General features: G+C 41.7%; 1 protein-coding gene across 4 annotated transcripts in view; it reads right to left on the reverse strand.

Moving 5' to 3' along the window:
• The window catches only part of BMX (BMX non-receptor tyrosine kinase), a 46277-nt gene extending 28579 nt beyond the window's left edge, over window positions 1–17698 (reverse strand). The window contains exons 1-5 of one of the 4 annotated variants that reach the window (XM_018043988.1): window positions 17486–17698; window positions 9837–9983; window positions 8729–8833; window positions 6803–6884; window positions 2068–2187 (exon numbers count right to left, since the gene is read on the reverse strand). In XM_018043988.1, the coding sequence (XP_017899477.1) occupies window positions 2068–2187; window positions 6803–6884; window positions 8729–8833; window positions 9837–9983; window positions 17486–17488 (457 nt within the window). In that variant the 5' untranslated portion in view covers window positions 17489–17698. Of the gene's footprint in view, window positions 1–2067; window positions 2188–6802; window positions 6885–8728; window positions 8834–9836; window positions 9984–11068; window positions 11146–17485 lie in introns of those variants that run through there. The other 3 variants (XM_013976673.2, XM_005701074.3, XM_018043987.1) reach the window with 3 other exon arrangements.
• Between the last annotated feature and the right edge of the window lie 8549 nt (window positions 17699–26247).

The following is a 26247-nucleotide window of genomic DNA, read 5'->3' on the forward strand; positions in this document are numbered from 1 at the left end:
ATGGACTTAGACACAACATCTGGAGTGATAATGTTGCTCTCCTGTATGATATCCAACTCAAATACCACTTCACCATTGATTATCAGTATCTTCCCGAGCAGATAAGAAATTCAAGTTGCTTTAAATTCTATAAGCTGTTAATTTATACCACATTGCCACCTGGTATTTGAATAATAGATATCTAATGTCATTGGGTAGTGTCAGTGACCCTAGGATTCAGAATCTGGGTCTGATTCTTTTTTGATTGGCTCACACACAATACATATAAATAGCTGATTTACAAGTGAACAAATCTATGCTAAACTGAACAAATCTATGCTAAACTTTTTCCTCTCCCTGTGCTTAGTATAATTGTTGGTTTTTCTTTCTACTCACATGTGTAGATAAATATCAGGCTGTGAGTGTGAAACCAGTATATGCCTTTTAAGTGGGGTTGCGTATGGTTTATTGACCCAGCTGGGACATTTCTGACAGTGATATGTAGGCTTTTATAATTATGCCAGGTCCCCAGCTGAAGAATGAGACTGTCTCAAACAAACTGGGGTGTATGGTCAACTTACTTTAGGCCATGTACTTTGGAAAGATGCCCAACTGTTTCCTTCCTCATAGATGTGCTTGTGGGCTGCCCTGTAGCTCACAGAGGAGGACGTTGAGGGATTAAATTACACTTAGGCAGATAGACAATATCACAACTTCCTGTGAGCCTAATGCCTCTACTAAATTCTGTAGTTTTCTTCAGAAGCTGGCAGAGAGCCTGTGGCACCCAGGACACATGGCAAGTGCCATGCAGACAGAGGCCAGGAAGATGATCCCAGGACAGTGCTCTCTCTGGCCTGTTTTCTTGCTCTTTCTCAGGAAGTTAGGGTGAGGTCAGAGCTGGAATCTGGCCTGCTGAGTAATAATGCCAACCACAGACAGAAACACTGGGGTTAATGATTACTGTTACAAGGAAACATTACTCTCTGGCCTTCACACTGGAGGGAAGATCCATGCACAGTACATTCTGTAAAGTTCAGTGAATCATTATCATTCATGAGTATAAAGGGCAATGTGATCTAATTAAGATCAGTAAATCTTCACTGTGTAGTTTCATTGAAATGGGAAACACAATGAATATTTAGTCACTGTATAAAATTACAAGTAGTAACATTAACATGGTCCCTGTTTGTTCTACAGTTCTTGAAGTTGTTAGCATGTAGCTGATCTCATATTATTCTTTAAAGTAGTTATAATCCAAGCATATTTTGTCCAGGTTGGTAAAACTGTTACCAAAACAAGTTCTCCTTTTTATTTATCAACAACTTAATGTTGTTAAACAATGATAAGCTTCTAAAGTATATGATTGTTTCATGTAAGTATCCTGGTGATAGAACAGGACTCCACAGGGCACAAGCAGAAAACAGTATAATTCTTTCCCTCCATTAGGCCTTCAAAGCCACTCAGTGGGCTTCCTGTCCCTGGATAAAGTCTCAGACAGACAGATCTCCCTAGAAATATAACTCTGGATAGAATCTGCACGTAAAGCAAACCCTACACTACCTTCTCTGTTGTTATGAGGAAATCAACAAACATATACAGAATGGCATTTTAAATTTATCTTTGAAAACTTGGCCATCCATCATTTTGGTATCTATGGCAATACTTATATTTTATCCTTTGACATATTTTTTATAAGAATGTTGGTGTTTTTAGTTTATGATGTTAGTTTATGAACCATGGTGATGTATGTTCACCACATTCTCCTCTTTTGGAGTTTATCTTAAACCAGGAAAAATTTTGGAAGGAAATAAACAGCTCCTTTCTTGATTTATGATTTCCCTTTAAAAACACTTCTCATGACATGAATGAATGGCAGATGTTCGTGTTGTTATTATTTTATGGAACATGACTCAGTTGACTCTGGATTATGTTTCATTTGTCAGATAGCATGTTCAAGGCTGGGTATACACGATGCCGACCAATCTGGCACATTTTGTTTTCCCGAACTGGTGAGCTGTTCTGGCATTTGCCAGTTTTGCCTAAAGGGCATTGTACCCAGGGTCCAGCCCAACAGAGGAGTCACATTACATGCTTCCCAGAGAGTACATCCTGGGGCCGCTTTGCAACTCTGCTGGCAGCACAGGAACTTCCCGTCCACGAAGAACCCACTGTGGTACTTGATCAGCAGGTGGGGGTTGCCCCTTATCTCTGGGGAGCAGGCAGGAAGAAAACACAGCATGAGCAAATGTTGACCCAAGAGAAGAAGCACATCAGTACGTGCTGTCACCATAAAACAATGAAACCTCATTTTGCCAGTAACCAGCCTAAGAGCAAATGGTTCCTAAAGGATGTAAGTCTTTCACTCAGAAGTTGAAAAGCCAAAGAGAAAAGTCTAACCATGTTTATAGTGAGAACACACAATAACTTACATCAGTCTTAAAAAAAATACCTACTAGAAAATATATATACACATCAGCTTGGTGTTAGGATTTTAGAGTAGGACTAGATCTTAATAAGAAGAAAAGAAATTTCCAATAAACATATACTCCTCCTTCCACTTTTTATTTTGAAACATTTCAAGTGTACAGAAAAGTTGCTAGGACAGTGAAGGAAATGTCTATATATGCTTCACACAGACTCACCTAATTTTAACTGTTTGTCACATTGGTTTCTTCTTAGTCTCTTTTTTTACATACATATTATTAAAATTTTATCATTATTTTGCTTAACCATTTGAGAGTAAGTTGCAGATATCATGACCTAAATAATGTCACCCATTAATACTTTAGCATGTAACTTCTGTTAACAAGGACATTCCCTTATATAACCACAATACAATGATCAATTCAAGAAATTTAACATTGATACTATACTAGTACTTAATATACATTTTGTATTTAAAATTTTTCCCGTTTTTCCAATAATACCCCTTGTAATCATTCACTTTTTTTCTGATCAAGGATCCAATCTAGAATCATATATGGCTTTTAGTTATCTAGGTTTTCTTGGTCTAGAACAGTTCCTTGTCCCTTCTTTGTCTTTTGTGACTTTTGACCTGTTTCCACAAAGGATTAGATGGGAATATAATACTAAGGAATATGGGATTACTTTTCTAGGAGTATGTGTGTATTTTAAAAAAATGTGGGAATAGGGCAATGTTAAATGCAAAGAAATGAAGTTCCAATATTGGAGTATAATACTGTGTCTGCAACAGATCCACCTCTCTCAAAATGCAGCAGAGAAACGTAAAAGATCTTAGTAGAGAACAGTTCAAGAAGAGTCTCCAGGTAGGGAGGGCTGGTCTAGGTGTGACTTAACCGTCTTCCTTCTTGATTTTATATTCATCTTGAGGATTCCGTATTTTGATACCAGGAGAACAATGCTCCTTCTTTACAACCCTGACTCCAGGAAGTGTCTGGGAATAATAATATCTACTTTGCTGGGTCATTGGGAGGAGATGAGCCAATGTATGTAAAGCACCCGGCATAATGTGTGGCTCAGAGGAGGTGCTCAGTGAACAGTGGGCTTTAATGATATCATTTCCTTAGTTTAATTCAACTCAACTTAGCTAAAAAATTTGGCATTAAAAAGCTTTACCAAATATTAATGGGAATTAAAGGGAAATTATTACAGAAGTCACAAAAAGCAAAAGAAGTTAGGATTACAAAACACTAGTACTTGAACTTAGTCCCTAATGGTCATTGCAGTTCCTTGGGTACATTGCATGCCTTTCTGCTCCGTAAGCTCCTGGTCTCTGTGTACCAGAGTTCCTATTACTTCCTATTACATGAATTTAGCTTCCTGGGTAACTAATTGTTTTCCAATCAAGTCCAGAAGTCCACGTTGCAATACTCCTACCATCTAATAATGACAGTAAGAGAAACTCATATATTAAAATGTGTATAGGACTTCACATTTACATATTTCCCCTCACTTGCACCACTTCATTTAACTACTCAGCGAACTTGAGGGGAGCTGCTCTTGCTACCATGGCTCTCACAGAGTCAGGTAAGCTGAGGCACAGATGTCACCTGATCAAGTTCACGGCCTAGCACATCTGAGACTCAGACCCAGGCTCGCTCCACTATATTCCAATGCTCACGTGCTCACTTCCCTGCCAAACTCCCTTCAGTTTTAATTTTTGGGAAGAAAGGAACACTTTATTCACATCTGGTCAGCTGAAGTCAGAGCCATGGTAGCTGACACTCCTGAATCAGCCCAAACCCAATGTAGGTTACCATCTGGGAAATTTCCTGTCTCCAATGTCCACCTCGGTTTATAATGCCTGAGCCAAGTAATAGACACAAAAACGTTGGGACACAGATGGGGGTGTGTGGTGTCATTCTAGATCAGGGAAACTTCATAGGAGAAAGGATTTGAGTGAGGGAACCGTTTTGTTTTCCTGTGGCAGATTGGTTGGCCACCCTGACAGCTGATCTCACCTACCTTCTCTCTTGCTATCATCCATCACAGAGGCTGGAAAAGCCAGATGCTGTCTTCCAGCCTCCTTCTCACACAGAGATGGCCATGAGACACAGTTTTGGCCAATGAAACACAAGCAAGAGTTTGCAGAGAAAGGTTTCTGGGAAAGCTCAGAGCCTTTCTGGGAGCCCCTAAGGGTAGCAGAGCAGAACTCTAGAAGGAGCCAGTGTTCCTGCTCACTTCATTGAGCTGCTGCACTAGCCCTGGGCTTGTTTACTTCTGGATTTGGAAGAGGAACAAACATGTATTTGTTTGAGCAGCTGTGTGGTGTCTTTTTACCTGCGTCCCAAAGCATCACTAAGTGGTGCAAAGGGCTTACTGTGCACAGGGCAGCCCTAGTGATAGGGGCTCTCTCTCAGTTTAGAGGCTACCAGAGTCACTTCTGCTTCTCTCTCTGCTCTCCTTTTATGTTCCATTTGCCTTTACATGAGCTGCCCAGGCAGAGAAGGCAATGGCAACCCACTCTGGTACTCTTGCCTGGAAAATCCCATGGACAGAGGAGCCTGGTAGGCTGCAGTCCATGGGGTCATGCAGAGTCAGATACGACTGAGCGACTTCACTTTCACTTTTTACTTTCATGCATTGGAGAAGAGTCACACAGAGTCGGACATGACTGAAGCGACTTAGCAGCAGCAGCAGAGCTGCCCAGGGCCCATCCAAACCTGCCTAGCATATGTAGTTCCAGAAAGACCCACACAGGACCCTAGTGCATGACAGATAGCTCCACAGTGAGTGTCTACATAGCAAGTGCCCCTGGCAAATCACCGCAAAGAAGACTGGATAGGAAGCAGCATCTTAGAGTTCCTCCCGAAGGCCCCAAGATGACACAGTGGCTTGTGTTTGAGTCTCAGACACTTTACTGTATCCATGAGTCATACGTTTGTAGCTTGTGACTGCGCCAGGGGAAAAAAAAAAAGAAAACTGACCTCCTATTTTACAGGTCAGGAAACTGAGACCCAGAGGTGTTAGATGGTTTTGTAGATGACACAGTAAAGCAGAACAGTCTGACTCTAAGAAGGATGCCCTTCTCACTTCAGCGAGCTGGTGGCAGGTAGAAGGTGACTTTTCTCCTCCCTGGACCTCCTCTCCTACATAATAGGATGCTAAACCCTTTCACATGAAGGGAAAAGTAAGCCCTAGGAGTGAAAAAGCATGTATTTGCATCAAAATAGAGTAGGTGTAACCCATCCAGTACTCTTGCCTGGAATATCCCATGGACGGAGGAGCCTGGTAGGCTGCAGTCCATGGGGTCGCGAAGAGTTGGACACGACTGAGCGACTTCACTTTCACTTTTCGCTTTCCTGCATTGGAGAAGGAAATGGCAACCCACTCCAGTGTTCTTGCCTGGAGAATCTCAGGGACAGGGGAGCCTGGTGGGCTGCCGTCTATGGGGTTGCACAGAGTCGGACACGACTGAAGCGACTTAGCAGCAGCAACAGCAGAGTAGGTGGATGCCTAAGTGTTGTAATTTGAGGTGTAGTGAAAAAGAACCTGAATCTAAAACTAAAACAAAATCATCCCCCTCTGGGAGCTTAATATCTTAAATTCTACCAGTAGAGCGCCTCGTTTCAGTTAAGTATTGTCCTTACACCTTTACCCCTCTTTAAAATAAAAATATCCTAGGGAGAAACATCATAGTGCCAAGTTACTATTAATTTTCTCTCTTCTGCCAAAGGATGTTACCAGGGCAGCCTAAGAATCACTAAATAAATGTTTCATCAAATTCCCAGTTTTGCCTGGCATTTATACTGTATTGTTTAAAAGTTGGATTTGGGTAATGAGTTATATGTTCTTTGTAATTAGGTATTTGACATTGGCCATGTCTTTTTAACTTCACTTATCCAGAAAACAGAGAATAATATTACTGCTTGCCATAGAGTTGTCAAGAGGATTACCTAAGAGAGTGTTTTACAGCTATTCGACATAGTAGCTGGCAAACAATAAATACTTTGTAAGTGTTAAGACATAAGTTTCTATAAACATCCAAAGTACAGTAGCTACAGGAGCTGCCAGAGCCCCATGAGGACCTAGACTTTGCTCTGATAAAGGCAAGCACAGTGGGTGGAGAGCAGGTGGCCTGACTTCCTCCCAGCTGCTGGATGGCACAACGCACAACGGCCAGCTCTGTGCTACCAGGCAGGAAAGGGAATCAGATCCCCAGGCTTCCTCTAGGTAACAAAGAGAATGCAAAACGAGGATGAGTGCAGCACATTCTCTGAGGCTGGTAGGAAAATCAACAGACTCTATCTTGGCAGTAGGCCCTTTTATTGCCACGTCTTTTCTCCACCAAGTCTCAAAGAACTCAGTCAGCAACTCCCTTTTATGACTTTTAAAAAAGTACCTTTTTGTAATGCTTTCAGCCACTGACTTCGGCTCTCTTCATTTGATGCATACACATAGAGAAGCCCATCTTTATAGACAATCTGGAAAGGAAAATATTTGGTGTGTCTCAATGTAACTGTGTTATAGTTCACTCTGGTGCAACTACAAAATTCTTGTTATTCAAAAGAAACATTGAGTTTTATTACATGATATACATTAGCTCTGAATTAGATTTTAAAAATTTAGTCATTTTTATCCTCTACCCCTCAATATATTTTATCCCAGATATGTTTACACTTCAGAAAACCACAGCAATGATGCATCTAGCAGCAAATATGGAGGTCTCAGCAGGAATCCCCGAGCCACGGAGAATTATAAGAGTATAAGGCCTTAGGCATTACAGATGTCTTAGGAGTGTTCAGGTCCATCCACCAACCCAGTGCATGACGCTCTTTGTAGCCTACTGCAAAGTGTTTATCTGCTCTATTCCGGAAAATATCTTCAGGGATGGGATGTCCTTTACTTTTGTTATGTCATCCTGGTCAGTTTCCTTTCATTCTGATCATTATATAGCTCATGCTTATGTTGGGTTAAAATGTGACTCCCTATGGTCATGTCCCACCTTGGGAGTCCCCAGGATAAACATTTTTCTAGTTTTTAAGACATTCAGTGAGATGTGTGAACATTCTAATATCTTGCCCAGATCCTTCTCTAGTTTATTCAGCTTTTGTGGGTAAACATTACATTGCATTTATGCTCTTTTCTAGACAGTTTAACATTTTTATTCCCTTTCAACTCTACAAAAATATGAGATTATGCCCACTGCAAATGAGGAAACAAACTCAAGAGGTTGAGAATATTTGTGGGGCATCAAAGCCAGTGTACTTTTGAGTATTCCATGCCATGGTGATATTCGTTTCAGAGCTTCTGCCATGAGCACATACTCCCCCTGGTTTCTCCCAACTGAGTAATGTTCTTTTTTTTTTTTTTAAGTTGGAAATATGGGTTGTTCACTGACTGGATTATTTTATTTTATTTCATTTTTGGCCACTGTTCCCTCATACTAGCACAGGGTAATCTGACCATTGGAAGGACAGTCCGTCTGTCTTTAGAGCAGATTGATAAATATTCCTAATATAATAAAAGGAGGGAAGCTGTTAGATCAAGCCATTTCCACCTGTACTGTAGGCACAGTCTTCACAGCAGGCCAGTGTTTGAAATACTTGAGGGTAAAATTCTAATTCCTTAGCAGCCATTCATGATATGGCCCGGCCCACCTTTCCAGACCCATCTGTCACTCTTTCACTGGGCTGCTTAATTCTAAGCACCATCTGGATCTCTCTAAACATGCCATACTGTTCCGCCTACCAGAGCCTTGACATCTGCTGTTTCTTTGGCTTTGCTGCCCTCCTGTTTTTGCTGGGCTAAACCCCATTGTTTTTCCCAACCCAAGTGTCACCTCCAGCAGGAAGTCTCCCTGACCTCTTGGAGTGAGGAGTGCAGCTTCTGCTTTCTGGGACACCATGGGTACGCTGCCTAAGGCTCTGTAAATGCCTTGGGGACAGGGATGGCATTTTATTCCTGACAGTGTGCCTAGTACCTTGCAGTGTAATGGAAATGCTCTGCAATTTTGGATAAAAGAGATCATCAGACCCCAAGGCAAGTCAGACCACTGAGGCTTACACACTCATCTATCTCTCTCCCTCTAGGGAAGGGAGTTTGGTGGGTTGAATTTTAGTAAACTGCCCAACTCCCATTTGCGGATGTTACAAATTCAGAGAGAGAGGTTGAGAATGCTGTCTATGGTTACATAAATATAAGCACACGCCATCATCTTAATGAACCATTTTGCAGTGTCTTTATTTATCCTCTCAATACTGAGTTCATAGTAGAAAATACTAAAAGAACAGCCATCCATCCAATGGAATGTTATCTTTCCCCTTACCTGAAATGGGTACTGTCTCTCCACAGGGGTCTGCTCCTCAAGATTGACTTTCTCCACACATCTGATTTTCTTAATCTCAATCGATCCTTTTCTGCTGCCTCTTTTCTGAATTAAAAGGAAAATATAAGATGCCTCATGTGATATACAGTGGCGCACAAAGAAATGCATAAAGTTAAGGTTATGCTTAGGAGGGAGAGATTGTGAGATGACTTGAGCATGTGAAAATCATTCCAATTATTCCGTAATAGTAAAAATTCAATGACAACATAATATATTTTTCGAGTGTGGACATAATTAAATTCCCCCAAAGCAAGTCTTCAAGCAGCACTTAATTATTTGATAATCTTGAAACACATTTCAAATCACCTACCATATGGTTAATCTACTCAGTAACATCAAGGTTTAACTCCACAACGCGTTTTCATTTTTCAATTTTATGATAGTATTTCAGTATTTCTACCATGATAGATTTCTCAGCTGCATATAAATACTCTTATTTCCACCCAGGAGACGCCAATAGCAAACTGTCTTCCACCTTCAGTGACGGCAACCAACCAAAAATGGTCCTAGCCATTGCTGAGTGTCCTTTAGGGGGAAAAATCACCCTCAGTTGAGAATCAGTCTTCTAAAGTTACACTTTTCCTTAGTAAAGTTAACCAATGTTTGAAAAATCCTTTATTTTGAATTATGGGTTTCACTGGTGGCTCAGATGGTAAAGAATCTGCCTGCAGTGCAGGAGACCTGGGTTCAATCCCTGGGTGGGAAAGAGCCCCTGGTTGTTCAGTCACTAAGTCATGTCCGACTCTTTGCGACCCCATGGGCTCCAGCACACAAGGCTACACACTCCAGTATTCTTGCCTGGAGAATTCCATGGACAGAGGAGCCTGGCGGGCTACAGTCCACGGGGTCACAGAGAGTCAGACACGACTGAGTGACTAACACTGGTATCTTGAATTAATTATAACTTGGTTAAGAAAAGACAATGGGATAAGAGAGTACAAGTTGGTTTTTACTGTGTAAGCTGAGAAATCTGTTTCCTTATATTAAGCACTTTGTGGAGACTTAAAAATAAGTAGTATAAAAACAATAGAATAAATAAGAGTCTTACCATTTTGTCATATTCATAGTAGGAGAGGTTTGTTTTGGTTAAAACAAAAAGCCGCTCTTTGTAATTATTGGGTGACATTTTCTTCTTTTGCTGTGACCTTTTGAGAAGAAGTTCTTCTAGAATGGATTTTGTGTCCATATTGTCGTCCTAAATAAAAGAAAGTGGTTAAAATGAGTGTTAGCAACATCTGGCTAGGTTCTCTTTTAGCTTTCATGATTTTTATTCAACTATTTCTCGTTAAGGGATAGTATTGTTGTTCAGTCACTAAGTCATGTCCGACTCTTTGCGACCCCATGGACTCCAGCACACCAGGCTTCCCTGTCCTTTCATTATCTTCCAGAGTTTGCTTAGATTCATGTCCTCTGAGTCGGTGATGCTATCCAACCATGTCAACCTCTGTCGCCCTCTTAGTTTTAAAAAATTAGATTTAGAACTACAGAGGAAAATGGAATGAAGCACGCTCGTAAATGCACACATACCTGCACTTCTTTCCTACTGCCTTGGCTGTGACTTGTATAAAGATGTTGATTTTTTAATATCATTTTTATGTGTGCTCATCCCCCACTTTGGATCATACATTCACCATCTTCACACTACCCTCCAGACCACCACATCAAAATTCTCCTTTTTCCTAAAGTATTCTACGGACATTTGTTGAATTGAATTGAATATCATCCAACTTTTAAAAATTTCAACTCTTGGCAGTTCACCATGTTTGAAGTAACTGATCAACTGAAATTTCCCTCCACCAATGGGGTCAATTGTTGGACCAAATTATCCAAACTACTGTGAGACTCTGATATTGTTGGTGAATGACACCACAACTCCTGAACATGATCAATCTTTAGCATAAAGGACATGGTATAATTTTCACTATTTCTGAGCATTAAACTTTTTCAAAAGTTATCAAGAGAGATGTAAAAGAACTGAAAGAATTGGTGCTTCATAAGCTAAAAATACTCTTGCTTTTTCTTCCAGAACTGCATAGAACATTAAAAGTTAAGCTATTTCTGGAAAGTGAATGCATTTTCTGATTTCTATTGTTGCTTCAACCCTCTGTCTGATACCAGGTCTGGTAATGAAAAGGAACGCTAAGTAGTCAGTCACAAGAGAACAACTTCCTTATGTTCTTCTTTGCTTTGTGAAATCACATGGTTCTTAGCAGTCAGATGCCCAATCATTACTATCTTTTTTTGTTTGCTGATAATCTGAAGGTAATTAACTTTACTCACCTTAATTTCGATAGAGCCGAAGAAGTCTGCTTCTACGTCTTTAACTCTCAAGCTCTAGGCAAAAAGTCACTGCTCTGAGGCACCCCACTCATATTCCTTCTGGCTATGCCAGGGTCATGCATTAAAAAGAAGGTATTTGCATCCAATTCATCACTTGATCAGGAAGCAGCCACACAGACATTGCTCTGTCTGGATGGAGGCAGATGCCAAGTGAACCCATCCAATCACTAACGGGCATGGCCCTGGAGTATGATGGGCCCGCTGTGGTAGGGGAGTGGAAGAAAGGGAGACTGAGAAACTCAGCTTGATATAGAATAAACTATCTCAGGCCCAGACAGCTTCCCTCCTGACATAGGCCACGCCACTCTAAAAATGGGAATCAAGCAACTCAGCTTTTGTCATTTATCATACATGGATCAGGCGATTACTTATGAATCCCTCTAACGTTCTCCATGGAGAAGGCAATGGCACCCCACTCTTGCCTGGAAAATCCCATGGACAGAGGAGCCTGGTAGGCTGCAGTCCATGGGGTCGCTAGGAGTTGGACACAACTGAGCGACTTCACTTTCTCTTTTCACCTTCATGCATTGGAGAAGGAAATGGCATCCCACTCCAGTGTTCTTGCCTGGAGAATCCCGGGGACGGGGGAGCCTGGTGGGCTGCTGTCTATGGGGTCGCACAGAGTCGGACACGACTGAAGCGACTTAGCAGCAGCAGCAGCAACATTCTCCAAGGGTATTGCTTTTCTCTTAGGCAGAAGTAGTAATCTTATCCGTTAAATATAGTAAAGTCTTTGTAACTTTTTACTTTGAATATTGTTTTATCTGGAAGAAAAGTATAATTCCTTTGAGTGCTATTCTCCATGGTCACTGGTTTGTTTGCCTTGGACTCAAAAATGAGGCAGAGATTGGGGTGCAGTAAACCCAGCCGGATCTGGGAAGGCAGGGATCACATCTTTCTTTCACCTTTGCCTCCACGATAAACTCTGCACATTCGCCTGTTCAGATAAGATTATTTTCTACACCTATGGCTGGAAGAGAATTCACTTGAAGACTTATTGAACTATGAAGGGTCTACTTTTTGTTGAAGTCCGCTTTGGAGGAGCCATATCATACTGGGCAGAGGTGCAGGGAACTTTTGCCTTTTAAATTTCTCCATGAAAAAAATTAACAAAGCAGAAAGAGAACACTGTGAAAACTGTCAAAGATCTTTTATATCAACACTTGAAACATTCTTCCTCAAAGCAGAGTCGTAGTTAAATAGATGTGGTAGTTAGATAGATGTGGTTAGTTGAATACAAAGTTAATGTTGCAACATTTATTTCAGATGCTGAATCAATGTGTAAAATTAAGAGCACTGTTTTAGGGGATTCCCTGGTGGTCTAGTGGTTAAGATTCCATGTTCTCACTGCTGGGGACCAGAGTTTGATTCCTGATCAGGGAAATAACATCCCACAAACAACAAAAAAAGAAAAGCACTGTTTTAAAAATGCAAATTCCAATGTCCAAGGTAGTGAACAGCCCTTCCTGGTACTACATGTGATACACATGCTTTTCTGTTTTTGGAATTTGCACATTTATCACATGAAAGATGCTTTCTTGGGGAATTTTATCTAAAAAGTTAGTATAATGAACCACAGAAACCATTGACAAATGAAATTCACAAAATCTCTTCTGTATATTGAAGGGAAGAAGGACATTGACTAGAAAGGAAGGTACCAAGTCCTCCAGAACATTTTCTAATACAACTCCAAGAATTTATACACATTGTTGCATCTGATGGAATATAATTTGTCAAATTTTAACAGAAATGTTTATTCCAGATCCTAACCTTTGTGAACTTTTTTGGCTTTCATTTTTAAAATCATATGAATATGTGTTTATTCAGCAAAACCAAGAAGTACAGACAAGCAAAAGGAAACTTAACATTTTGGTGAATATACCTCTAGATTTTTTTTCAAATGACATAGGCAGTTGTTTCTTTTCACAAAAATGAGTTCACATGCTGTACATATGTGTCTGTAATCCATGGTTCTCATGTCATAAACACCCGGAGCCACCTGCTTTTGATGTCCTTCAAAGTTCCACTCCCTAAGCTGGACTCTGAGCATCTTAACAAACTTAAAGAACCCTGTTTGGATGACTCACACTTTTTTCACCTCCCGATCACTGTCTTCTGAGACAAAACCTGATTCCTGATCAAGTTTGAACCAGCCTTTCTCCTGTTTTCTTCTGTCCCTTCCTTGTACTTCCCTCTTTTCTGAGATGAGCATAGATTCTAAGTTGGAGGCATTTCTATGGTGAGGACTAATTTTTAGAAATAGCATGTCTCCCATCTTATATTAGCACAATAAGTCAACAGGGCTCTGGGACCACTGTTGACTCAGCTACCTCTCCAGCGACTAGCAAAGTCAGGTCTGCCTACCCACATTTAAGGAAAATTCATTTGGGAAGGTTTAAAAAGAAACTAAACAGAAGAAAATTCGATCCTAAAGCTAGAAACCAGAGATCTATTTCCATAGAGAAGCTGGTAGGATTTGGCTGGATACTCGTATATCAGTACCTACATAGAATAGATGCATCAATTTGCTTACCAAATAGTTCAGGCTGCCTATTTCCATAAACACATGAAACTAGGAAGATTAAAGTGCAGGGGAGGCAGAAAAACCTGGAAGAAATCAGTATTGTAAGGAAGTCAGCAACCATGTGTAACCTTTAATGCATAAAAGGTGCATGCTGAATTAACCAGACATGTGTGTGTATTATATATATTATTATATTATATATATATAATACACACATGCATATTGTTTTCAGATTCTTTTCCCTTAGAGGTTATTGCACAATACTGAGTAGAGTTCCCTGTGCTATGCAGTAGGTCCTTGGTGGTTCTCTGTTTCATATATATTAGTGTGATCTGTTAATCCCAAACCCCTAATGTATCCCTCCTCTCCCCTTTCCCCCTTTGGTAACCAGAAGTTTGTTTTCTGTGTATATGCACAGCCCATATTCTTGACCATAACACTGATGATAGAGAAGAACATGCCAGCTGTGTAATCCTCCTAATCAGAGAACACTCTAACCTAAATGTAGGGAGCTAGCTGCTAAGTCACTTCAGTCGTGTCCGACTCTGTGCGACCCCATAGATGGCAGCCCACCAGGCTCTGCCGTCCCTGGGATTCTCCAGGCAAGAACACTGGAGTGGGTTGCCATTTCCTTCTCCAATGCACGAAAGTGAAAAGTGAAAGTGAAGTCGCTCTGTTGTGTCTGACCCTCAGCGACCTCATGGACTTCAGCCTACCAGGCTCCTTCGTCCATGGGATTTTCCAGGCAAGAGTACTGGAGTGGGGTGCCATTGCCCTCTCCGAGGGAGGTAGCTACAGGGTATCAAAAGTGGTAAAGTGAAAGTGAAGTCACTCAGTCGTATCTGACTCCTAGCGACCCAATGGACTGCAGCCCACCAGGCTTCTGCGTCCATGGGATTTTCCAGGCAAGAGTACTGGAGTGGGGTGCCACTGCCTTCTCCAAGGGAGGTGGCTACAGGGTATCAAAGGTGGTAGAAACCCTCTAAGTCATTTTGCAGAAGCAACACTGAGCCCCAACAGCTTAGGTGACTTAGCCAGAATCTCAGCAGTGTGACTTGAGAGACACAGCCCAGGGAGACAGATCATTGGTGTCATGCCTGGGACACTGCCCACCCCTTCATGGCAATAAATATGCTAAAACATCTATGTGTTCAGCTAAACATATGATACCCTTGCTTCAGCTTCAGTATGGTAGGACTCAGCATCAATTTTAGTCTTGCCAGACCCACACAAGGGACCTTTTATTGGAAATACCAGAAAGATGTGACCCATTCAGTAATCTTTCAGCAGGAACCTCCAAAGCACTGTTAAACAACAAAACTCTAGCCCACATTTTGAAAATAGGTAAGAACATACAACCACAGAAGTTGGAATAAATTCTAAGTGGTGCAGAAGTGGAGCAGGAAGCAGGAAAGGAAGGGAGAAAGGTATGTACAATTAAACGGGGCCGTCGGATAGTTCCTGAAACCAATGTGTATATTTCCTGACTGGCTCGGGATGGTGCCTTTAAAGCTTTAGTTTTTAGAATTGAGAGGTGAAGGTAGCAGTTTCTTACCCCTTTATTTGATTTAGTTATCCTCTTTTACTTTGCATGTCATTTACCTAAAGATTTTGATAGGTGTCAGGATATTAAAATAATACCTAGCGTGTGAAAGCAGTGGAGGAGGGAGGGCAGGAAGGAAAGGGAAGACGCTCCAAGTGCAGACTGGGACCCAAAATGGCTAGACCTGTGACAAACTTGATCTTCCACTATTTGCCCAAGGCCAGGCCTGCTTATCTTCCCGCTAAATTACCGGAAAAAAAAAAAAAAAAAGATGGTAAGTTAAACGGGAACAGAAAGCTTAACTCAGAATCAGGTAAAGTGATTGAAAAATACAACTCTTAAGACCCTGGCCCGAGATGAATACTGGCTCCACGGAAACTACGTATCTTAACCACTGTGCCACCTGGGAAGCACCCCACAGAAGCTGCCAGGTCCCCATTTCATGTGATGTTTTGCAGGCAAGAGAAAGTTACAACTGATCTTGGCATGACATGGACAGAAATCCTTTAATAGTGACACTTGAATCCAGCATTTTGAAACACCATACTTTGGTTGCTCCAAAATGAATTTTTGAAAACTACACACTTTGTGAAGCCATTTTTAGACAACGAAGATGAGAATGCCAGTGTCTTTCCTGTTGGAGCTAATATTTGCTTTAGGTGTGAAATTTCGTCTTCAGTGCCTCATAGAGCTTTGCTAAACCCTTCCTTCTCCTCAGCAACCTCTTTCCTTCTGCTCCCTCCCCTCTGTCCAGGACACCCTTCTGGGCACCTTCCTTAGGAAAAAAGCAAAAAGTGCTAAATCCACATCCTAATACCTCATGCTGAATTTGTTTAACACGTTACACTGCTAAGGATACAGGTTGATGTGGACAAAAGCACCAGGCTTTGGTGGGTTCAAATCCTTGCCCTCTCTCTGTGCAGTGTGGCATGTTACTTAACCCTGCTAAACCTCAGCTTCCCTATCTGTAAAGGGAGTAAAACAATAACTACCTCGAAGGATTATGAGGAGTCGAGAGAAAACGGCAGTATGATGCCTAGCACCCTAGTAGGTGTTCCAGAAACCTGTACCCCTTCCTCTCATCACTCCGTAGGTGAAATTTTTCAAAAGATCATAGTGAAGTTTAAAAACTGGAGACAGTGAGATGACCTTCAACATAAATTTCAAGCCTCACCCCTCTTCCCCCAGCGCCCCTGGCCCCGCCCCCCCAGGGATAAGAGGTATTGGGAAGAAGATTCCCCATGCCTTCTCTAGTCGACAAGCACCTGCTCTGTGGGTCTGTTACAATTCAGTCCAGGGACGGGTTACCTTAAAATCAGATGGACTGTGTATTTGTGCCACCAGATTTCTAACAAATCAATATTTGGATGTTATTCAAAGTGTGGTCCATGGACAGGTAGCATCAACATACCCTGGGAGCTGGTTTTAAATTCACACTCTTAGATCGCACCCCAGCCCCAGTACATCAGAATCTGCATTTTAGCAAGATCCCCAGGTGACTTATGTGCACAAGAGAGTTTGAAAAACACTGACCTAGACTACGTTATAGTTGTACAACTTTTTAAACCCAGTGAAACCATCTGGGTCCATGAGAACTTTCAAAATTCTATGAATTTGGCTGCAACTGTGTGGTTCACCTCCCTCCCACCTTCCACCTCCATCTAAAATACCCCAGACCCCTGAATTAGGGAGACTTCAGGAAGCTAAGAACAGATACTCATAGCTAAAATAACATCAAAAAACACAGGTAAATAAAAGAAGGCTTGACTAACATTTCTTTATCTTTTCAGGACTAGTTATGAAGCCAGTATGAAAAGTCATGGAAGGGCCTATAAAGGAAAAGAATCTGAAAAACTACATATATATATATATATATATATATATATGAATCATTTTATTGTACACCTGAAACTAATACAACATTGTAAATTAACTATAGTTCAATTAAAAAAACAACTAAAGGAAGAAAAAAAGTCCTGGAAAGGCAATGGCTAAAGAATAGTATGGAGAAAATCAGCAGAGGAAGCGACACAAAGCCAGATCAAGCCAATGGTGATGTACACACAACCTGACAGTTTCCATGATGTTGAGCTAGGAGGGAATTTCCAGTGAATTTCCTATAGCAGGCCCCTGAACGACATGATCCCACCAAAGAACCCCATCAATGTCACATTCATAATTTTGCAGTATTTTTCTTAAAGCGCTCCCCTCTCCACCCCGTCTGTGAACTTCAGGGTCTACAACACCCAGATGCAAACCTATTTTGTAGCCACTTGCCGCTTACACGCACCATTTTGGCTGGTCCTGCTGCCCAGGGCCACGGCTGTGAGGTTGCTCTGCTCTTGCAGGAACACAGCCCCAGCTGTCCTCCTTCCAGCAGCAGCAAACTGCCTCACATTGTCCCGGCTGCAAAGTCAGAAATGGCCACATTACTCAGTGCCCCCCAAACGTCTATTGTCCTGCAAGGCCTTACACAATCCCACAGGAAACCATGCTCAACGCTTAGCCAACACTTGTTGACCTGATTGAGCGCAACAAAAGCGGAGACAAAAGCATATTTCATACAAGTTCCAACTTTGATAACTACAGCTCCTGCTTTTCCCAGGCAGCTCTCGGGTACATGTGATAACCTGTCTTTGTTTGGAGAGCTCTGTGCTGGAAAGCAGGAGAAAATATCTCGGCCAAGCCTGCTTGTGACGCTGACTTCTCTCACACACGAGTCAGGAAACCATGAGGTAATGCCAAAGTGTGCAGAGAATAAGCAATGAAAACTAAGCTCAAGAATGGACCCAGGGAGGCTAGAGAGGGTATGAGAGAGCCAGATGGTCAAATGACCAAAAAGAAGCCCATTTCCACAGCTTAAGAAATCCAGAAATGGAATAGAGATGGGTTTGGCTAATGTACCATGCACCAAGAGTGCAATGAAAGAATGTGATTATCGCTTGACTGATTTATGATTATCACTCTAATGATTTATGACCGCAACATTTAAACTTTATTTTTTATTAAAAATTTTTATTGCAGTATCATTGATTTACAATGTTGTATTAGTTTCAGGTGTACAGGAGAGAGGAAGGAGGAGACAGGAGACAAGAGAGGAGACAGGAGTCAGGAGACAGGAGAATATTGCCTGAATATGGCAATAAAGAGAATTTAAAAGGAAAATGGTTTATAATAATAACATTTGCGGTGTGCAAATGCCTAGGCATGGCAGCACTAGAAGACATAATGAAGTCAGATGTTTTCACCTATCAAAAGTAGGTTGTCTCCTTTCCTCAGTTATACATACATATATATATATATATATATTCTTTTTCCAATTCTTTCCCATTATGGTTTATTACAGGATATTGAGTAAAATTCTCTGTGCTATACAGTGGGCCCTTGTTGTTTATCTATTTTATATATGTGTATCTGTTAATCCCAAACTCCTAATTTCTCCCTCCCCTGCCTCCCTTTTGGGAACCATAAGATTATTTTCTATGTCTGTGAGTCACAACATCATGGCTTTACTCATCTTACTATCTTCTCCTGTGTACACTGACTGTATGTAATCAGTAATAAATCTAATGATTTATTTTAGGCTCAGCTATGGACAGCTGGTTCCAAATTGGGAAAGGAGTATGTCAAGGCTGTATATTGTCACCATGCTTATTCAACTTATATGCAGAGTACATCATGCGAAATGCTGGGCTGGATGAAGCACAAGTGGGAATCAAGATTGCCAGGAGAAATATCAACAACCTCAGAGATGTAGATGACACCACCCTTATGGCAGAAAGTGACGAAGAACTAAAGAGCCTCTTGATAAAAGTGAAAGAGGAGAGTGAAAAAGCTGGCTTAAAACTCAACATTCAAAAAATGAAGATCATGGTATCCAGTCCCATCACTTCATGGCAGATAGATGGGGAAACAGTGGAAACAGTGACAGATTTTATTTTCTTGGGCTCTAAATCACTGCAGATGGTGACTGCAACCATGATATTAAAAGACGCTTGCTCCTTGGAAGAAAAGCTATGACCAACCTAGACAGCATATTAAAAAGCAGAGACATTACTAGACAAAGGTCCATCTAGTCAAAACTATGGTTTTTCTAGTAGTCATGTATGGATGTGAGAGTTGGATTATAAAGAAAGCTGAGCGCCAAAGAATTGATGCTTTTGAACTGTGGTGTTGTAGAAGACTCTTGAGAGTCCCTTGGACTGCAAGGAGATCCAACCTGTCAATCCTAAAGGAAATCAGTCCTGAATATTTACTGGAAGGACTGATGCTGAAGCTGAAGCTCCAATACTTTGGCCACCTGATATGAAGAACTGACTCATTGGAAAAGACCCCGATCCTGGGAAAGATTGACAGAGAGAGAAGAAGGGGACAACAGAGGATGAGACGGTTGGATGGCAACACCAACTGGATGGACATGAGTTTGAGCAAGCTCTGGGAGTTGGTGATGGACAGGGAAGCCTGGTGTGCTGTAGTCTTTTGAGAACCTGTCTACTAAGCATTCTGTTAGGAGCTAGATGCAGCAGTAAACAAAACAGAGGCAGGCCAGACCTTCGGGGGACTTATGTCTCATGGAGGAAGGACAACAGTAAAGTTTTAATTACCATAGAATGTCTGAAAAATATTTCTGTTTGAAACTGGAATTTAGGGAATGACAAAGAGTCCTTTAGAACAATTTAGAACGAGAGAACTTAACACCCTGACATCAGCAAAGAGGTCATTGATGGACTCCACACAGCTCTCCATCCTCTAGCAATCAAGTAGGCAGTCATTTGAGAAACCGAGGGTGAAGCAGTGTGACCGTGGCAAAGCAATTTAGCCAAATAAATTAATTCTGCCCTCTGCTAATTCACTTCCATTCCCATATGGTAATTTGTACTTACTCTGCTGTTTAAACATGGTAGCATGGCTGAAGATCAATTCTAGAATAAAAAGTCAATTTAGGGGAGGGAAGGAGGAAGTGGCAGAACTCTTGAAACACCTAGGTACAATCTCTTGGGATTCTCATCCCTTTTTAAGGGCTTGGAACACTCGAGGGCAGCTGGGAGGAGTGTTTTCCTCTGAGTCAAAATGTCCCAGATTTATTTCTTTATTCTATTCATTCACTTCCTCTGCCACTTCTCCTGAACCTTTCTTGGGCTCTGTATTTTCCATGTCTTTAGTCCAATTCTAACTTGTTGTGGCAACCTGCTATTTCCATTACGTGATTTGATTTGCTTAAATTATGGTCTGTGTTGCCACCTCTAGCCAGGGAGACCCACAGGAATTTCCTCTTAGCTTCTCTTCCTGAGCTTTTAGCAGGCAACACGCTTGTGGGGTGATTTGACTTCATGATGTAAACAAGCTTGTTCAGTTGGGAACAGTAATGCTCACATTTTTTACAAGAAAGAACCTGATAGGATCCATTATGTGTGTATGTGTGTGTGAGAAGAGACAGAGAGGGAGGGAGGGAGGAAGGGGAGAGAGGGAGACTGTCTTTCTTCTGGCTTCTGACTGACCTCTAGTTTTCTCTTTAAAAAATTCCTTTGACTCATGGCTTTAAACACCGTCTATATGTTTATGGTTCCAAATTTCGGCCAGGCCCTCTCCCCTGAATTCCAGACTTGTATTTGACTGTTAGCTTGCCCATCTATACTTGGAATATCTAATAACTATTTCAAACTTAACATGTCCAAAGCTGACCTCCTGACTAACCCCTCAAACCAGCTCCTCCTACAAGGCTTGCCTTCTCAGCTAATAGCAACTTTAACCTTCCAGTTGCTCAAGCCAAAGAAGGTGGAATCACCCTTGACTTTTACCCTTCCTTCATAGCCAGCATCTCATCCATCATGAAATATGGCTAGCCATATTTTCAAAATATATCCCAAATTTGGCCACTTTCCACCAGCTCTGCTGCTACCTACTGGTCTGAGTTGCCACATATCTGTCACCTGGAGTATCGCGCTTGCCTCCTGCCTGCTCTCCCTGCTTCTGCACTTGCTGCCTGCTATCCTCTACTGACTAGCCAAAACGATGCTTTCACGTGTACGTCAAAGCCCACCACTCCTCCTGTCTGAACTTTTCAATGGTCCCCCATCTTCTGGTCCCCTAATGCCATCTCTAACATCATTGTATGATTTTTCTACCTTACATTGCCACTCCTACAATATTCTGAGCACTACCCACCCCAGGGTCTTTTCACAAGCTGTTTCTTTTGCTTGCCAAACCATCACAGACATCTGCGTGGTTCATTTCCTCATCTCCAGATTCTGTGTCAAAAGGCATCTTGCTAATGAGCCCTACTTAGACCATCTTGTTAATACTACACCTTGCTCCACCCAGCACTCCCAGCCTCCCTTACTCTGCTCACTTTATCTTTTTTTCATAGCACCTAACACGTTAAAACCAACTACACAATTTACTTATCTGTCTCTCTTCCCTGAAGAGTAAGCCCACAAGAGCTCTTGATAGCTTCTCTCTGTAGCCTGAGCTTTTTCCACAAGAATCTCTTCACGGGGGCGATCACTCCATTACCTGTGGCTCTTATGCCTCCTGGTGTTAAGACAGTCTACTTGGAGGTTGGGTTCTGATGTGAATAGATTACACTTACTGGAAGCAAAGATGAATGTGTTATCTCTTCTAAGAATGCTTGCATATTAAACCTCAGGTTCAGTGGTGGAACAATAACCTTTTTTTCCTCATGAAAGGAGATGGTGAGTGGAGGGGGAGGGTTAGGTGGACACAGAAAAGTTGGTTCTGTGGGGATTTGTTTTGCAGGATCTTAGTTCCCCGACCAGGGATCAAATCTGAGCCCTCAGCAATGATAGCACTGAGTCCAGACCACTGGACCACCAGGGAACTCCTTGCTGTGTGGTTTTGTTGTGCCCTTTCCTGCTATATGTGAAATATTTACATAGACTGTTGGCATTTTATCAATTTCACTCCCTATTTTTCAGTGGAAGGTAAGGACTTGGGGTCTAGATGGAGTTGGCAGGCTGTGACTATCACCTGTTTTTGGAAGCAAGATTTATTGGAGCACAGCCACAGTCATTTATTTGTTCACGTATTGGGTGAGGCTGCTCTCCTCCAATGGCAGAGTTGAGTTGTGACAGAGGCCATGTGCCTGCAGTCTCTTAATATTTACTATCTGGCCTACATAGAAAAAATTTGCCAACTCATGCTCTAGAAAAATCCTGCCAGCTGTGGAAGTGACCTAGAAGCTTGAAATTTAGCTCAGCAGCTCAATTCAATACATCTTCACTAAATTGTATAGTGTACGAGGTACCAGAGTTGAAAGCAAAAGAAGTAGGCAAAAGGGGAGATCTTTATGGAACTTCCAGCTACGATTCTCACTTTGATTCAAATTATTTTTTCCCAAAATTTTATCATGAATAATTTCAAAATACAGAAAAGTTTTTAAAAAACCAATACACTGCTAGATTCTATATTTACATTTTACTGTATTTGTTTTGACATCTATTTATCAACCCTCTATCCATCTGTCAATCCACCTTATTGGTATTACTACTACTACTATTGTGTGTGTGTGAAGTCGCTCAGTCGTGTCTGACTCTTTGCGACCCCGTGGACTGTAGCCCACAAGGCTCCTCTGTCCATGGGATTCTCCAGGCAAGAATACTGGAGTGGGTTGCCATTTCCTTCTCCAGGGGATCTTCCTGACCCAGGGATTGAACCCAGGTAATAGTAGTAGGCTTCCCTGGTGGCTCAGAGGATAAAGCCATTCCTGGAGAAGGGAATGGCTACCCACTCCAGTGTTCTGGCCTGGAGAATTCCATGGTGTAGAGCCCATGGGGTTGCAAAGAGGCAGACACAACTGAGCAACTTTCATTTTCACTTTTTCCCCACCACTACTGTTACTGTTATTTGCTGCATTTAAAGTAAGTTGCAAACATTAGCAAACTTTATCTGTAAACACTTCAGAGTATATAACTGAAGATTAATTCAAATTAGCCTTTTATTTTAACTCCAACACTGTAATCTTGAAAGCAGCCTTCATTTGGCCAGAAGACACGGCATTATACGAGCTGAAAACTGAGAAAGGTTTTCAGGATAACTGAGTCAAGTATCAGGGGAATCATTCACCTAAATTTCTCCATTTCCTTCATTCAGAGATGAATCAGCCTTTCAGGGCTGAGAATGTTTTGCCTGTGGTGAATTCTAGGAAAGTTCTGTGGCTGAGAAGAGAGGGTCATAAGCTGTTCCTTTCTGGCACACTGCCAGAAACCCATGGGAAAGGCAGTTATGAGTTTCAGTGGTTGATCACATGTAGCATCTAGGTCAGAACCCTGGCTAATGGACCAGACTGTGTCCGTGCAGATTGCTCTCACGAGGGTGGAAATGGGAGTCAAGTGTACACATCATTCCTAGATATTTTTTAATGTCCTCGACTATGAGCATATCTATGTCCTTCCTAAACAAATGCTTATAAAATAATCAGTCGCTGACTTGGAGCCATTTCCTGGAGTCAGAGAGTCTGAATCCCTAATATGGAGTATTCTAGAGATTTTTGTCATTTAATAAACAGCAGCGACTGTGCTTTAAGGCAAATTACCGAAACCTGACCAATCTTGAAAAAAAAATTTTTTTAAGAAAGATTTTTTGAGTTGACTGCTTGAAGGAGAAAAAATGGCAAATGATGAAATGTCTAAGATGTCCATGTATTTCTATAAGGTGTATTTTTGAGAAGCATTTTGAATGAAAAAGGAAAAATGATCGCATAAAATACGTTGATAATGTAGGTGTCCTCAAAGATAGATAATGGTGCTATCTGGAATCATTTAGCAACTGATGGCATATCTACACACTCATATATCCAGCTGTCTGCTCAGCATCGCTGACTGGATGGCAAATGACAGTGTGAAATGTGCTCATAGCTCCATGTACAAAGTCACATTTCTCATTTCAAAAGCCAGCCCTGTTACAGTGAAATGTTACATGCTGCATATTCCATCTGTAAAAATTTGTGCTCCCCTCCACTGCCGCCATGCTTGTCTTTCCTCATTTTAAGTCTCCTAGCTTTTCAGGTCTACTTTTTTTTTTCTGTAGACTTCTCTGCCTTGCCCTGACAATGCACGCCTTTGAATTAGCTTCTCCCTGCGACTGCCTTCTCAAAGTTCAGAAAGAAAGGAAGCTCTTCTGCCTGTTTCAGAGGTGGAGGGGATTCTGAGTCCCAGGAAGCTTGGAAAATGTGGTAAAAAGCATCCTCAGGAGTATGGCAAGTCCAATATGGAAGCATGTAAAAATGTAGAGCACATCCATCTTCTCCCATTTTCTTGTATCAGGAAGCCGTCCTTCTCAATGTCACGTGTAACTGAAGAAACTTTAAGGACCCCTGCACTTCAGAGGTTACTGCTCTGCCCAGTAGGACATAACATTTCATCTCTCAAGTCTAGTTTAATACATTTTTATCTTACTGGATGGCTGCTTGCCTTGATAGTAACATTTAGATGAACAGATTCACTTTCTGAAAGGGTAAATATTTGTAGAAGTCTTTCTTTACTCCAGAGAGCTTTGAAAATCCACCACATCTCTTTTCTTGCATCAGAGCATATTTTCCAGTTATCTATCACCACTAAACAAATAATCTGGAAACTGAGTGGCTTGAAACAACCATGTTTATCTGCTCACAAGTCTATGGGTCTGTGGGTGGGAAGAACGCAGTTAAGTGTTCATGTCTTAGACATACGGAGTCAGCGATGGCAGCTGGGCCTGGAAGAGCCACTTCGCAGATGGCATGTCTATATATCTGGCGCCACAGTGTCCTTGGCCTCTGTCTCCTTCCTCACATGGCGTTTCTTCTTCCAAGACCACTCCTCCACATGGCGTGGGCTTCTTCCAGAATACTGGTCTCAGAGTCATCACTCCTTTTACAAGGGAACTGACTTCCAGAAGACAGGAAGCAGTAGCTGCCAGGCTACTTCAGAGCCACACCTAGAACTGGCACTATCCTTTCCAGGGTATTCCATCAGTCAAAGCAGCCACAGGCCCTGCCTAGACTTAGGAGGAACAGAAGTAAACTCCACTTGTGATGGAGGGGTGTGTCAAGGTCACACTGAAGAAGATGTGTATGTGGGAGATACTGTTGGAACCATCTTAGGAAAATAGACTCTCCAAAGGAGGAGAAGCAATGACTGATCAACAATGTGTAATCATGATAACAATGTGTAGTCGTCATGCTTACCAGGTCAAACATCTCACCCGGATTTGAGAGGACAGACAGGCAAGGTTTCCTAGAGGGAGTAAAGTGGAAACTGAGAGCTGAAAGATGAATGGCGATGAGCCAGATCAAGGGGAAAGAAAGTTCCAGGCAGAGGCACAGCAAGTCGACAAAAGAGTGAATGCACATTCAAGAGCCTTAAAAAGTTCAGCATAAAAAGGAAAGAGGGGCCACCTCTGTGTGTGTATGTTTATCCTTGAGCAAGTATCAGCATGCTGAGGGTGAGGCTGGGTTAAAGATATCACAGGATTTTCTCTTGAGGGCAAGGAAGGTTTTAGGTGGTTGGTTCATTTCCCTGCGACTTGGAGAATGGTTTGACTACCAGAGAAGATGGATGGTGGGAAGCACTGGACATATTTAAGAGACGATAGGAACAGAATACACAGGATTTTATGGTGAAATAATGGTGGCTTGGGTTTCAGGCTCAGGCAATTGGCTATGCGTTGAACTATTTGGTAAGGAATGCAGAAGTATTTACCAAGGACTGCCAAGTGCCAGACAGAGTCCCTGCTTCTGTTTTCTTTGGAGACAGTTGCAAAGGTTAAGTATACTGAAGGTGAGCAGCAAGATTATTTCATGGCACTTTTAATGTGCTTGTATGTTATCTCATTTAGCTTTGACTCATCGAAGTAAGGTGGTGATTTGAGCCCTGTTGACGCTGACATATAAGTAATCTGGGGAAAAGCCCTTCCTCTACATGACTGTTAGAGCAGGTCCCTAAACTAGGCCCACAGCCAAGTGTAGCCCACTACCTTGTTTTCAGAGCTTGTGAGCTTAACAATGGTTTTTACACTTTTAAGTGCTTGAAATAAAAAATCAAGAGAGGAGTAACACAT

The sequence above is a fragment of the Capra hircus genome (genome assembly GCF_001704415.2).
Source record: "Capra hircus breed San Clemente chromosome X unlocalized genomic scaffold, ASM170441v1, whole genome shotgun sequence".
Lineage (NCBI taxonomy): Eukaryota > Metazoa > Chordata > Mammalia > Artiodactyla > Bovidae > Capra > Capra hircus.